General features: G+C 43.9%; 1 protein-coding gene across 2 annotated transcripts in view; it reads left to right on the top strand.

The window, feature by feature from the left end:
- Window positions 1–14655, top strand: part of LOC140424876 (ATP-dependent zinc metalloprotease YME1L1-like) — an 83100-nt gene that overhangs the window by 22044 nt on the left and 46401 nt on the right. The window contains exons 2-3 of one of the 2 annotated variants that reach the window (XM_072508416.1): window positions 11500–11593; window positions 11946–12117. In XM_072508416.1, the coding sequence (XP_072364517.1) occupies window positions 11500–11593; window positions 11946–12117 (266 nt within the window). The remainder of the gene's footprint in view (window positions 1–11499; window positions 11594–11945; window positions 12118–14655) is intronic. The other variant, XM_072508415.1, reaches the window with a different exon arrangement.

Below are 14655 nucleotides of genomic sequence, written 5' to 3'. Positions count from 1 at the left end.
TGGAGTCCTTACAGGGTGTAGGGTGCGAAGAGCTGTAGTCCAGATAGCTGTGGGAGTCAGTGGGCTTGTAGTGTATATTAGTGGATAGCCTATTGCTGGAAATGGAGACAGAAAGATCAAGGAAGGGAAGGGAAGTGTCTGAGATGGACCAGGTGAAAGTGATGGAGGGGTGGAAACTGGAAGTGAAGTTGATGAATTTGTCCAGGTCCGGACGAGAGCATGACGTTGCACCAAAATAGTCATCAATGTATTGGTAAAGGAGTTGTGGGAGGGGGATCGGATAGGCCTGGAACAAGGAATATTCCACATACCCCATAAAAAGGCAAGCGTAGCTAGGACCCTAGCGGGTTCCCATTGCTACACCTTTGATTTGGAGAAAGTAGGATGAGTTAAAGGAGAAGTTGTTGAGAGATATAACACGTTCAGCCAGGCGGAGGAGAGTGGTGGTGGATGGGAATTGTCCGGGCCTCTTTCCGAGAAAGAAGTGAAGAGCTCTCAGGCCATCCTGGTGTGGGATGGAGGTGTAGAGAGATTGCACATCCATGGTGAATAGAATGCGGTTAGGGACCGCGAACTGGAAGGTGTTCGGCTATTTTTACTGAAAATTGATAAAGTACCAGGACTGGAAAAGATGTAGCCAAGGATACTGAGGGAAGTGAGAGTGGAAATTGCAGAGGCACTGGTGATAATCTGCCAGCTTTCCTTTCACACAGCCGGAGGATTGAGAATGTTACACCCTTCTTCAAAAAGGGGTGAAAAAATAAAGCTGGCAACTGCAGAGCAGTCAGTTTGACTTCAGTGGAAGGGATACAATCAATAGTCAGACAAGTGTAGGATAAATAAGTAAAGCCAACATGGATTCATTAAAGGAAAATAATGTTTAACTAACTTGCTGGAGTATTTTGATGCAAGAACAAGAGAAGGGCAACTCTGCTGATGTGGTGCATATGAATTTTCAAAAGGCATTTGATACAGTGCAACACAACAGACTTGCGAGCAAAGATCTAGCACATGGGATGAAAGGGAAAATAGGCACTTGGCTAAGAAAAAGTCTTGAGTGGCAGGAAACAGAGAATAGTGGTTAGTGGATGTTTTTCAGATGAGAAAGATTTGCAGTGAAGATCCCTAGTAGGTCAGTGTTGGAAGTGTTGCTCTTCCTAATGCTGCACTATGGTGTTCCGGGCATGATTTCAATATTTGTAGATGACATGAAGATTAATAACATACGTAGGAACGTATGAAATCAGAGCAGAAGTAGGCATTCAGCCCCTCAAGTCTGCTCTGTCATTCGATAAGATCTTGGCTGATCTGTTTTGTTTCACATTCAATGTTCTACACTCCCATCTACCCCTGAAAACCATAGATTCTTGTTAGGCAAGGGAATCAATTTCTTTCCGCTTTAAAAAAAATTGTTGTCATCTGCGATGATGATAGTCCTGAACTTCCAAAGGACATGAAATGAAATGAAAATCGCTTATTGTCACAAGTAGGCTTCAAATGAAGTTACTGTGAAAAGCCCCTAGTCGCAACATTCTGGCGCCTGTTCGGGGAGGCTGGTACAGGAATTGAACTGTGCTGCTGGCCTGCCTTGGTCTGCTTTCAAAGCCAGTTATTTAGCCCTGTAGACATGTATTGGATTGGGCAGACAAATGGCCAAACCAGACCCGTAGACATGTATTGGATTGGGCAGACAAATGGCAGATGAAGTTCACTACAGACAAGTGTGAGGTGATTCATTTTGGCAGGAAGTATATGGAGGGACAGAATTTAATGAAGGGAGAAACTCTAAAGGAGGTGCAGGAACAGAGGGACCTTGGTGTATTTGTACATAAGTCATTAAAATACAATAATTATTGTCACATGTAGGCTTGCATTAACACTGCAGTGAAGCTACTGTGAAAATCCCCTAGTCCCCACATGTTCGGGTACACAGGGAGAATTCAGAATGTCCAAATTACCTAACAGCCCGTCTTTCGGAACTTGTGGGAGGAAACCAGAGCACCCGGAGGAAACCCACGCAGACATGTGGAGAACGTGCAGACTCCACGCAGACAATGACCCAAGCCGGGAATCGAACCTGGGACATTGGAGCTGTAAAGCAACAGTGCTATCGACTGTGCTACCGTGCTGCCCAAAATGCATAGTATTTTAGCCCTTGTCAATAGTGGCATTGAGTACAAGAATAAAGAGGTCATGTTGAACTTGTACAAGACACTAGTTAGGTCTCGTCTGGAGTATTGCATCCAGCTGGGAGCAATACTTGAAGGATGTGAAGGTATTGGAAAGAATACAGAGGAGATTCACAAGAATGATTCCAGGAATGAAGAGCTGTAACTATGAGGATACTTTGGAGAGGTTGGGGCTGTTTTCCTTGCAGGAAAGATGTGTAAGAGGAGACTTGATAGAGGTAGCCAAGATCCTAAGGGGTATAGACAGACCAGACAGTGGGAAGCTGTTCCCACTTGAGAGCATCAAGAACTGGAGGACATAGATTCAACATAATGGGATAAAGATGTAAAAATGATGTCTGGCAATAGTGCAGGGCAAACTTAAAGGTAATAAGTTTTCACCCAGAGGCTGATTGGAGTCTGGAGCGAATTTCCCGAGAGGGTGGTGGACACAGGTTCAATCAAGGTATTCAAAAGGGAATTAATTTAATTGACACCTGAAAGAAATCTGCAAGGTTACGGGAGTGGGGCTTGGTAGAATGCTCTTTCAGAGATCTGGTGCAAACTCGATGGGCCAAATGGCCTCCTTCTGCCTGTAAAGCTTTTGTAATAACCATCTGTCTAATCTTATACATGAGGTATGGGCATTAGGTGCAGAATAACTTTATATGCCAAAAGGTTTTGTAGTTGCTTGTAACAAAAAAAATTGCACCATGTCCAGTAAGTAAATATTATCTGTTCTTAAATGGCAATATTTAAGATGAGTCATGGCAAGCTGCCTACCCTTCAAATTCATGCAAGTCGCTGGGCTAACTGCATTGCTTTGGTTCTTCGGAACATAAGGGCAGCACGGTAGCATTGTGGATAGCACAATTGCTTCACAGCTCCAGGGTCCCAGGTTCGATTCCTGGCTTGGGTCACTGTCTGTGTGGAGTCTGCACGTCCTCCCCGTGTGTGCGTGGGTTTCCTCCGGGTGCTCCGGTTTCCTCCCACAGTCCAAAGATGTGCAGGTTAGGTGGATTGGCCATGTTAAATTGTCCTTAGTGTCCAAAATTGCGCTTAGTGTTGTGTGTGGTTACTGGGTTAAGGGGTTATGGGGATAGGGTGGAGGTGTGGGCCCCGGTAGGGTGCTCTTTCCAAGAGCCGGTGCAGACTCGATGGGCCGAATGGCCTCCTTCTGCACTGTAAATTCTATGAAATCTGTGAAATGACAGGAGTAGCCCTATTCTGTCATTGTGACCCAAATCTCTATACCTGGCTTTGGCCATATCCAAATATCTTTGATTGACAAAGATCTACTGCTCTCAATTTTAAATATGATCTTGAATGATCCCATGTCCTCCAATCCCCAGCCAACAGCAATCGTTTCAACTAGCCCTAATATCTTGAAAACTTGGATCAAATCATTCCGTAACTATCTAAATTCCAGATAATATAACCCTAATTTGTGAGTTATTTTGTTGCAATTTAAGCCTTGGAGTCCAGATACCTGTCTGGTCAATCTGCAGTGTCTACATTGAAATGCATTTTCCCATTCTCTTAAGCTTTCAATACCTCTTCAAAATGTAATTCTTCATCTAGATTGCTTACAATACGGCCAATCTTTGTGCCTTCAGCAAATCTGGAGGTGTGGTTCTTTGCAACTAGTTGTCCAAACTTTTGTAGAGCGGTCCAGTGCATCAATAATAATTTTTATCAGTGTCACAAGTAGGCTTACGTTAACACTGCAATGAAGTTACTGTGAAAATCCCGTAGTCGCCACACTACGGCGCCTACTCGGGTACACTGAGGGAGAATTCAGAATGTCCAATTCACCAATCAAGCACGTCTTTCAGGACTTGTGGGAGGAAACTGGGGCACCCGGAAGAAACCCACATAGACACGGGGAGCACGGGTAGACTCCACAGAAGGCAGTGACCTAAGCTGGGAATCGAATCCGGATCCCTGGTGCTGTGAAATAACAGTGCCATCCACTGTGCTACCGTGCCGCCAAGGGACCGCAATGGACAATTAGTGCTGTAGGGCAACTGTATTTCACATGTTTCCAGAGAAATAAACAACATTACCTTATGTTTGATGAATGCCAAAAGCATGGCGATCTAAGGATAAAAGGTATTACTTTGTGGCATGTGAAGGAGAAGAGAAACAGTCTAAACAGAGAACTTAAATGTTGGGCAGGGTAGAAATAAACCAGATAAAAGGAAAATACTGCAGATTCTGAAAATCTGAAATAAAAAGAAAATGCTGGATCAACTCTACGTCTGGCAGTATCAGTGGAGAGAGAAGTGAAGTTAATGTTTCAATTCCTATATGACCCTTTTAAATTGGAAAGAGATAGAAATGTGATGAATTATATTCTTGGAGAGAGGGGTGGAGCAGAATGGAAAGTCAGTTAAAGAGGGATTGACAAAGATGTTGTGACCATGAGACAATGGGGTTGTTAATGGTAACATTCGGGACCAAGAATTTTAGTAGTGGCAAAGGTAGGATAGCAGAATGTGTTAATTGGAGAACAGGTTAGTGCTCCGTGAGAGCAAAACTGAACAACAAGCGGCAGTGGTCATTTGGGGGAAGGGTGGTATTGTGTAGGGCAAGCCAAGTGAATTGAATAACAAAAACAGGGGGGGGGGGGGGGTAGAGAAAGAGAAGAGTCGAGTCAAGATGGAAAGGAAGGCTTACAGTCTAACTTTGTTGAATTCCGAATCCAGAAGGCTGTGATGTGCCTAATTGGAAGATAAGGCGTTGTTGTGTTTGCATTGGGCTTCATTGGAGCAGTCCGAGGCCAGATATGTGGGCTTGAGAGCAAGATACCATGTTGAAATGACAAACGACTAGAAGCTTGGGGTCATGCTTGCGGACTGAATGAAGGTGTTCTGCAGAACAGTCACCCAGTCTGCGTTTGGTCTCCCCAATGTAGAGGAGACCAAATTGGGAGTAGCTATTCCTACTGGTAGCAGATTTCATATTCTAACCACACTCTAAGAACAGGCATTTCTTTTGAATTCCCTATTAGATTTATTAGTGACATGCACCAAGTAAGTCAGATGAAGGTGCAGCTGGAGACCGAGTGCTTAAATTTGTAAATTTGGTGAGGTGGGAGAAGGTGCCGTTGTGGCTTTTTACAAAAAGGAGCGGTCCAAGAAAAAGACCTGGAGATGACAAGACTAGAGAGCTGAGGCCTGGAGGCATTCATTAGGGGTACAGGTAGGTAATTGGTGAGTTCTAACAATCGAAGCATGATAAGACCATAAGACATAGGAGTGGAAGTAAGGCCATTCGGCCCATCGAGTCCACTCCACCATTCAATCATGGCTGATTTCAACTCCATTTACCCGCTCTCTCTCCATAGCCCTTAATTCCTCGAGAAATCAAGAATTTATCAACTTCTGTCTTAAAGACACTCAACGTCCCGGCCTCCACCGCCCTCTGTGGCAATGAATTCCACAGACCCACCACTCTCTGGCTGAAGAAATTTCTCCTCATCTCTGTTCTAAAGTGACTCCCTTTTATTCTAAGGCTGTGCCCCCGGGTCCTAGTCTCCCCTGTTAATGGAAACAACTTCCCTACATCCACCCTATCTAAACCATTCATTATCTTGTAAGTTTCTATATGATCTCCCCTCAACCTCCTAAACTCCAATGAATATAATCCCAGGATCCTCAGACGTTCATCGTATGTTAGGCCTACCATTCCTGGGATCATCCGTGTGAATCTCCGCTGGACCTGCTCCAGTGCCAGTATGTCCTTCCTGAGGTGTGGGGCCCAAAATTGCTCACCAATGATACCTCATTGCTTCCAACATGCTGTGTCACTTGAACCTGTGGCCATCAACCCAGGCTCGGGGGTGGGGGGTGGGGGTGGGTGTGTGTGTGCGTGTGGGGGGGGGGGGGGGGGGGGGGGGGAAGAAAGAGAGGGAGAGAGAGTGACCCGGCAGTCTCGGCCATCCCGGACCCCGACCGACTGACATCAGCAACAGGACAGCATAGGAGCAGGGGTAGGAAAGCCCACCCAGTCCCAGGTCTCGGAAACAGAATTAAATGTGCTCCTTTGATCCACCAAGGGCAGTGCTCTCTCCATTACTCGAATCTCCTCATGCACTTCCAAAGCCTCGCATCTCTTGAAATTGGGCATGACAACCTGCACCGCAGAGCTAAGACATTCGGACGTATCAACATCATCACTAGCAGACATTATCCGTCGGAACACGCTGCACTATCAGCATAGGTAGCCTCCCAAATGCAGGTGCGCCACCAATGAGAAGTCTCCACCCCACTCCTAGCCACATGAATCAGCAAGGATATAAGCATTTTGTCGCGACTCAAATGGTGCTGAAATATTGACCAACAAATCTCGGGACACAGTACAAACTATCTATGCCAAGAAAACAAAGAAAAGACAGAAAAGAAATGTGTAAACGGACAATCAAAACGGGTTAAAAGTCAAGCAGAGCAGGAGTTCTCATAAATGCAGCTGCCCCCATGCTCCGATCACTGACCCCCAAGAATAACATTTTAAAAAACCTTGTTTAAGGAGGCAGACCATCCCTTAGGCTACGTATTTTAGATTTGGACTGTGGTCAGGGACAGGAGGTTATGACTCTGGCAGCTGTGGGGATCCAGAAGATAACAACGGAGGAGCCTTAGCTGCTGCAATTGTTGAACAGCTTTGAGTTTGTACAGCCTATGTGCATGAGAGCAGGGACTGTGGGGAGGATGAACAAACTGACCATGGTGCAGGAAGCCATTCAGTTGGGGGGAGCAACAAGGAATCTAGTTGTAGTTGGGGGAAATGTATTTCGAGAGATATAGAGTTGTTCTCTGCGTTGTCTGCCAGGGTTAAGAATATCCCTTAGTGTTGAGAGAGAAACTTGGAGTGGGAGAGGAAGGATCCAGTTGTCCCAGTGCACCTGGGTACAATGGCATAGGTAGGATGAGGAAAACGGTTCTGTCAGGAACTAAATTTAAAAAAGTCACAAATGTTTAGATTATTAACAATGCCATGAACAAATTTGCAGAGTGTAAATGGCTTGAATACCTCGCTCAAAGATTGGTGTGAGAGAAATGAGTTTTGTTTCACTTTCGGGACACTGTCACTGTACTGGTGAAAGTGGGGTTATACCATTGGGAAGCCTTCACTTGAATCTCACTTCATCGTTGTACAGGTGAATCATATAATTAGGGCTGCAGAGATGGCTTTGAGCTAAATAGTAGGGGGAGGGTTCACGTGATTGAAGATTGGGAAAGTTAGAGAAAGAAAACAAGGCAATAATGCAGGATAACGTTACGGTAATAGCCAGAGTGTGACAGGAAGGGACAGAGCATACAAACATAAGAGTGCATTGGCAAGTAAGCTCAGAGTAGTGAAAAATAGCCAAAAGACCAAATTAAAAGCTCTTCTTCCAAATGAATGCAACATTCATAGCACCATGGTTGAATTGATAGAACAAATTTAAATAAATTAGTGATATGGTAACTGTTACAGAACATGATAGCAAGGTGACCAACTGGGATCTGAATATTGAAGGGTATTTGACATTTTGGAAGGGAAGGAAGAAAGGAAAAGGAGATGTGGTATGTCTGTTAAGGATCAGAGATCAGTAGAGTGGTGAGAAATTGCCTTGGTTTGGAATATCAAAATGCAGAATTATTCGGGTGGAGATAAGAAATAGCAAAGAGGTCCGCTGACAGTTGCTACACTGCAGGGAGTATAAATCAAGAAATAATGGGGGCTTGTAAGAAAGAGATTGCAATGATTGTAGGTGGTTTTAATCTTGAGCTATAGTACTCTAAAGGGTCCTCTTGGAAAGAGTGATCATAACGTGCTGGAATTTCACATTCAGTTTGAGCGTGATAAATTTGTGTCTGAAATTAGCATCTTAAAATTAAATAAAGGTAATTGCAAAGATATGAAGATGGAGATGGTTAAAGTGAACTGAGAAAATAGCGTATAAAGTAAAACAGTCGAGAAGCAGTGGCAGACATTTAAGATATTTCATAACTCTCAACAAAGATCTATTCCATTGAGAAAGAGAGACTCTACAAAGAATTACATAGAATTTACAGTGCAGAAGGAGGCCATTCGGCCCATCGAGTCTGCACCGGCTCTTGGGAAGAGCATCCTATCCAAGTCCACCCCTCCACCCTATCCCCATAACCCAGTAACCCCACCCAGCACTAAGGGCAATTTTGGACACTAAGGGCAATTTAGCTTGGCCAATCCACCTAACATGCACATCTTTGGACTGTGGGAGGAAACCGGAGCACCCGGAGGAAACCCACGCAGACACGGGGAAAACGTGCAGGCTCCGCACAGACAGTGACCCAGCGGGGAATCGAACCTGGGACCCTGGAGCTGTGAAGCAAAGATTTTAAAAAATAAATAAATTTAGGGTACCCAATTCATTTTTTTTCCAATTAAGAGGCAATTTAGTGTGGCCAATCCACCTAATGCGCACATCTTTGGGTTGTGGGGGTGAAACCCAAGCAAACACGGGGAGAATGTGCAAACTCCACATGGACAGTGATCCACTGCCGGGATCGAACCTAGGACATTGGTGCTGTGAGGCAGCAGTGCTAACCACTGTGCCACCGAGCTGCCCAGAGACTCGACGAAGATTATGCACCATCCATGCTGAAGGACATTGAGATTGGTGTCAAATTGAAAGAGATGTACAATGCTGCAAAGATTGGTAGGCCAGAAGATTGGGAAAATATTTGAAACTGGCTACAGATTACTTTAAAAAAAAAAAGAGGGCAAGGGAATCATTTAATGTTCATCCCTACTTGTCCTTGAGATGGTGGTGGTGGGCTGCCTACATGAACTGTTGCAGACCATGTAATGTAGCCGCACTTCGTGTGCTGTTAGGAAGGGAGTTCACCAGTGACAGTGAAGAAATCGAAATGTATTTCCAAGTCAGGATGGTGAGTGACTTGGAGGAGAACTTGAAGACAGTGTTCCCATGCATCTGCTGTCTTGACCTTCTCGGTGGTAGAAGTTGCAGGTTAGGAAGGCGCTGGCAAAGAAGCCTTGGTGAGTTTCAGCAGTGCATCTTGTACACCGTGTGCATTACTGGTGGAGTGAGTGAATGTTTAAGGTAGTGGATGATAGTGGCTGCTTTTTCTTAATTGGTCCTTGAGTGTTGTTGGAGCTGCACTCACCCTGGCAAATAAAGAACGAAGAACAAAGAAATGTACAGCACAGGAACAGGCCCTTCGGCCCTCCAAGCCCGTGCCGACCATGCTGCCCGACTAAACTACAATCTTCTACACTTCCTGGGTCCGTATCCCTTTATTCCCATCCTATTCATGTATTGTCAAGATGCCCCTTAAATGTCACTATCGTCCCTGCTTCCACCACCTCCTCCGGTAGCGAGTTCCACGCACCCACTACCCTCGGTGTAAAAAACTTGCTTCGTACATCTACTCTGAACCTTGCCCCTCGCACCTGAAACCTATGCCCCCTAGTAATTGACCTCTCTACCTTGGGGAAAAACCTCTGACTATCCACTCTGCCTATGCCCCTCATAATTTTGTAGACCTCTATCAGGTCGCCCCTCAACCTCCTTCGTTCCAGTGAGAACAAACCGAGTTTATTCAACCGCTCCTCATAGCTAATGCCCTCCATACCAGGCAACATTCTGGTAAATCTCTTCTGCACCCTCTCTAAAGCCTCCACATCCTTCTGATAGTGTGGCGACCAGAATTGAACACTAGCGACCAGAATTGAACACTAATGGGTAGTATTCTATCACGTTCCTGGCTTGAGCTTGTAGATGGTGGGCAGGCTTTTGGAGATGGGTTACACGCTGCAGAATTCACACTGTCTGTACTGCGCTTGTAGTGACAATATTTATATGGCTGGTCCAGCTGAGTTTATGATCGGTGATCAATGGTCACTCCCAGGATATTATTAGAGGAAGATTCGGCAATGATATTGCCATTGAATGCCGAGAGGGAGATGCTTCGAGTCTCTTTTGTTGGAGATGGTCATCGAAGTATCATAAATGGTCCCAAGGTGCATTTAACATAGACTACTGGAAACAAGGTCTCAAAGAACTTCTAAACACTCATCAACTATGCAGACGGATACATCAACACAAAACTCCTTCCAGAACACAGTGATCTGACATCGCCAATGCTATTTGTTACTTTTTATCATGATAGCGACTAACCCGTTATGCTACAGTCATTGTCTGACACTTATGTGGTGTGAATGTGATTTGCCACTTGGCCTGGGCCTGAAGCGTGGCACGGTGGCATATGGACGGCATGGTACCACAGTGGTTAGCACTGTTGCTTCACGGTGGCAGGGATCCAGGTCGATTCCCGGCTTGGGTCACTATCTGTGCGAAGTCTGCATGTTCTCCCTGTGTCTGCGTGGGTTTCCTCCCGGTGCTCCGGTTTCCTCCCACAAGTCCCAAGTGCTGTTAGGTAATTTGGACATTCTGAATTCCCCCTCAGTGTACCCGGACAGGCACCGGAATGTGGCGACTAGGGACTTTTCATAGTAACTTCATTGCAGTGTTAATGTAAGCCTACTTGTGACAATTAAGATTATTAAATTAGATTATTAAAAAAGGTATCCAGACTTGCTGTCAGTTGGCGTAGCCTGCTCATATGTCTTATTTTATATTTATGGACACAGTTCTCATCTCTCTTGCAAGTGTAAACATAATTTTGATCTCTACCCTATCAAATCCTTGTCGAATCATAGAATCCCTACGGCGCAGAAGGCGGCCATTCGACCCATTGAGTCTACATCGACCCTTCGAAAGAGTAGTCTACCCATGTCCACTCTGCCCTATCCTTTTAAACCCATAACCCAACCTGCACACCCCTGGACACCTAAGGGGCATTTTAACATGGGCAATCCACCTAGCCTGCATATCTTTGGGCTATGGGAGGAAACCGGAGCACCTGGTGGAAATCCACGCAGACACTGGGAGAACGTACAAATTCCACATAGATGATGACCCAAGGCTAAACCCGGGTCTCTGGCGTTGTGAGGCAGCAGTACTAACCACTGTGCAACCGTGGTGTAAAAGACCTTTATCGGATTTATTTTTAAAGAACACCAATCTGTTCAATCTTTCCTAGTGGGCACAATCTGATTTTTATTATTATGGTAGTATTGTTTTGCTCGTTCTTCAATGTCTCTATCCTGTTCAGTGTGCTCATGAATGTTGTTTAACCAACATTTTAGACTAGTTTAGCATAACATATCTGCTTTTTATTCTATTTCTCTCTAGAAATGAACCACACTCTTGTTTTTTTTTTTACATTGTCTTATTAACCTGTGTTGGTACTTGTGGTTTGTGTATTTGCACCCCCAGATCTCTCTGTTCTACGGCACCATTTATTCTCCAGGAGTGCGCGGCTTCTTGCCCTTCCATTCAGCAAGATGCAACCTTAAAGTTTCTATTCACAGTAAGCCTTTAACCCATTCCCACAAATATTTTCTCTTTTCACCCGTCTCCATTGGTTTCTTGGCTTTGAACTCAGCACTCCAAACTAATCACAATGTGGTCCATTCTAGCTACCCAGATCTGTTTTATGATTGTGTAAAGCCAAAGTAGTCTTGTTTACTAAAATTTGTCTTAATATTTTAAATGTTGAGTTTTTGGAAGTTGGTTGAATATTAAGGAGGAATGGTTTAAAAGATAATTTGGCAGCAGTTTTAACAGTGATGTTGATGTTACAATATATATATATTTATTAAGCAATATGAAATGTATTTAGCATTTACATTTATTAATTTCTTTGAACATTTTTTTTGCAGCCTGTGCTTAACCTAAGGGAATTTGGACTTTCTGATTTGAAAACCAGCCAGCTCGCTGAATTGGCAGACAGATTACTCCCATGTTTATCTCCAAGTGACTCAAATGCTGAACAGCCATCACAGTGGCAAATGTCCCATGTTTCATCACAGTCCTTCTTTGAAAATAAACATGGTGAGGAACAATTTTTTTTCCTTTTGTAGTCTTGTTCAAATTCTACCCTTTAAATGCAGAGCACCTTACTTTAGAGCCACCTTTCATCTTACCAGTAATCTTGAAGCCTAGACATGAGAACGAGCATTTCTTTTACTGATCACTGGAAAACGGGTGACAATTGACCGACTTGGAGACTCTGCAGCTAGATTTGATTGTCAATGTGTCCCGAGTCAATCTTGGCTGTGCAATAACTGGGGCGTAAAAAAAAACAGACCCTCTGTTGGAGTGGATTCCTACTAGAGATAGTGCATAGGTTTCATTAGGCATGGGATTGGGAGTGGTGTTCATATGAGGCAGGCGCTGTATTTCACACCATGTACGTGTGACTAGTGATGGGAAATATTCAGAAGTCAGCAGTAGCTTTGTAGTGCAAAGTAATGTCTTGCTGATTCTTAGTATTGAAGTTGGGTCAAACATCTGTATTGATGCCGTTTCCATTTAGTATAAAATTTTAAATCTTAATCACGTTCTAACAAAATACAGTGGACCTTGGCTATCCTTCATAATAGAGACGGTTGCCCTAAAGGAAAATAGAAATAAGAGATAATAGAATCTCTGAATTATTGTAAGCTTCTGACTCTGACATATAAAAGAGCTGGCAGAGCCAGTCGGTCCTTTCTGCTTGCTCCACCACCCAACAAGATTCAAGTCATAGATGTTTACAGCATGGAAACAGGCCCTTCGGCCCAGCTTGTCCATGCCGCCCATTTCTATCACTAAGCTAGTCCCACTTGTCTGCATTTGGCCCATATCCCTCTATGTCCACCCTGCCCATGTAACTATCTAACTGTTTTTTAAATGAAAAGATTGTACCCACCTCTTCCACTGCCTCTGGCAGCTGATTCCAGATGCTCACTACCCTCTGTTTGAAGAAATTTCCCTTCTGGTCCCTTATGTATCCCTCACCTTAAACCTATGTCCTCTAGTTCTAGACTTCTCTACCTTTGGGAAAAGATGTTGATGTTGACTATCTACCTGATCTATGCCCCTCATTATTTTATAAACCTCTATAAGATCATCCCTAATCCTCCTACGCTCCAGAGAAAAATGTTCCAGCCTCTCCTTGTAGCTCAGACGATTAAGTCCTGGTAGCATCTTCGTAATTCTCTTCTGCATTCTTTCTAGTTTAACAATATCCTTCCTATAATACGGTGACCAGATATCCTTCTTATAATGGGGTGACCATTACAGCAAACCCTCTACCTCCACTCCCATCTTCCCACACTATTTCCAGAGCCTTTAATATCTGTAACTTCAGTAGGTGATACCCCATGTTCTTTCTAAAGTGCACAGCTGTGTAGCAGTTGGGAATGTGTCACCCTGGAAACAGGCCACAAGAAAGCAACATTCCCTTTTAAGAAGGGTGCAAACAGAGACTGGTCTGCTGATAGCCAGTAAATCCATTTATCAGCTACCACAGGGCAAGTTAAACTTGCCAGCAGATGGATTATGCTATTGACACCAAAAACATGCAGCTTTGTTTCCTGTGTTAATTAACTGAAAACTGAATATGGGTCACAGCATGAATAAGTAATGCCCCCATGCATTTTACATATTATTTGTGTATCGAATATTGTGTTAACTTGGCTCCTTGTTTGTGAATGAGTGCCTCAATTATTCAAGTTAAATTTTATTGTAAACGTTTTTTTAAAAGAGTTGGTGATCTAGATTTTTAAGAAGTGCTGTTAACAGTTGAACAAGCATCTGAAAAAATACTAGCTTAATCTTGAATGGGACTGTGTTCAGATTGAAATTGGGGGAGCTGGATGAGGTAGTCGTTTTTATAGGATCAGCTAGAACACAATGGATAATGAAAGCTAAACATCATGAAATAGCTTGGAGCTCCACCTCATTGAGAACTCACATTGGGAAGTTGGTGGCAGTGGTCTGGGCTCAATAGCTTTTCTATCCATTAAAACTAATGGACAAAACAGCTGGCTGAGTTCACCAACCTAAATTACCATTGGGTGAGAAATCACCAGGGCAACAACTTTGTAAGATTACAGGGTAAATTCAATGCACTAACTGCTTTCCAGGTTTTTTTATTGTCAGCACAGTTTGGACAGCAGGAAAGGGGTTTAAAGATTTTTTTAAAAAATGCTGGAAACAAAAACTAGAAATGCTAGAGAAGCGTAAAAGAGCTTGTATCCTCTGTAAAGGTCGTCATCAGCACGTGAAAGAATCTTGTAGTAATAATAATCTTTATTAGTATCACAAGTTGGCTTACATTAACACCGCAATGAAGTTACTGTGAAAAGCCCCTAGTTGCCACATTCCATATCCTGTTCGGGTACGCTGAGGGAGAATTCAGAATGTGGAGGGAAACTGGAGCCCCCGGAGGAAACCCACGCAGACACTGGGAGAAGGTGCAGACTCTGCACAGACAGTGACCCAAGCTGGGAATCAAACCACTGTGCTACCGTGCCGCCCCGTTGTTGTTCTGTAATAACTATTCAGTTAACATAGAATCACAAAATTGTTACAACCCGAAGGGGG

This window comes from Scyliorhinus torazame, chromosome 6, assembly GCF_047496885.1.
Source record: "Scyliorhinus torazame isolate Kashiwa2021f chromosome 6, sScyTor2.1, whole genome shotgun sequence".
Lineage (NCBI taxonomy): Eukaryota > Metazoa > Chordata > Chondrichthyes > Carcharhiniformes > Scyliorhinidae > Scyliorhinus > Scyliorhinus torazame.
This window is presented reverse-complemented; position numbering and strand designations above follow the sequence as displayed.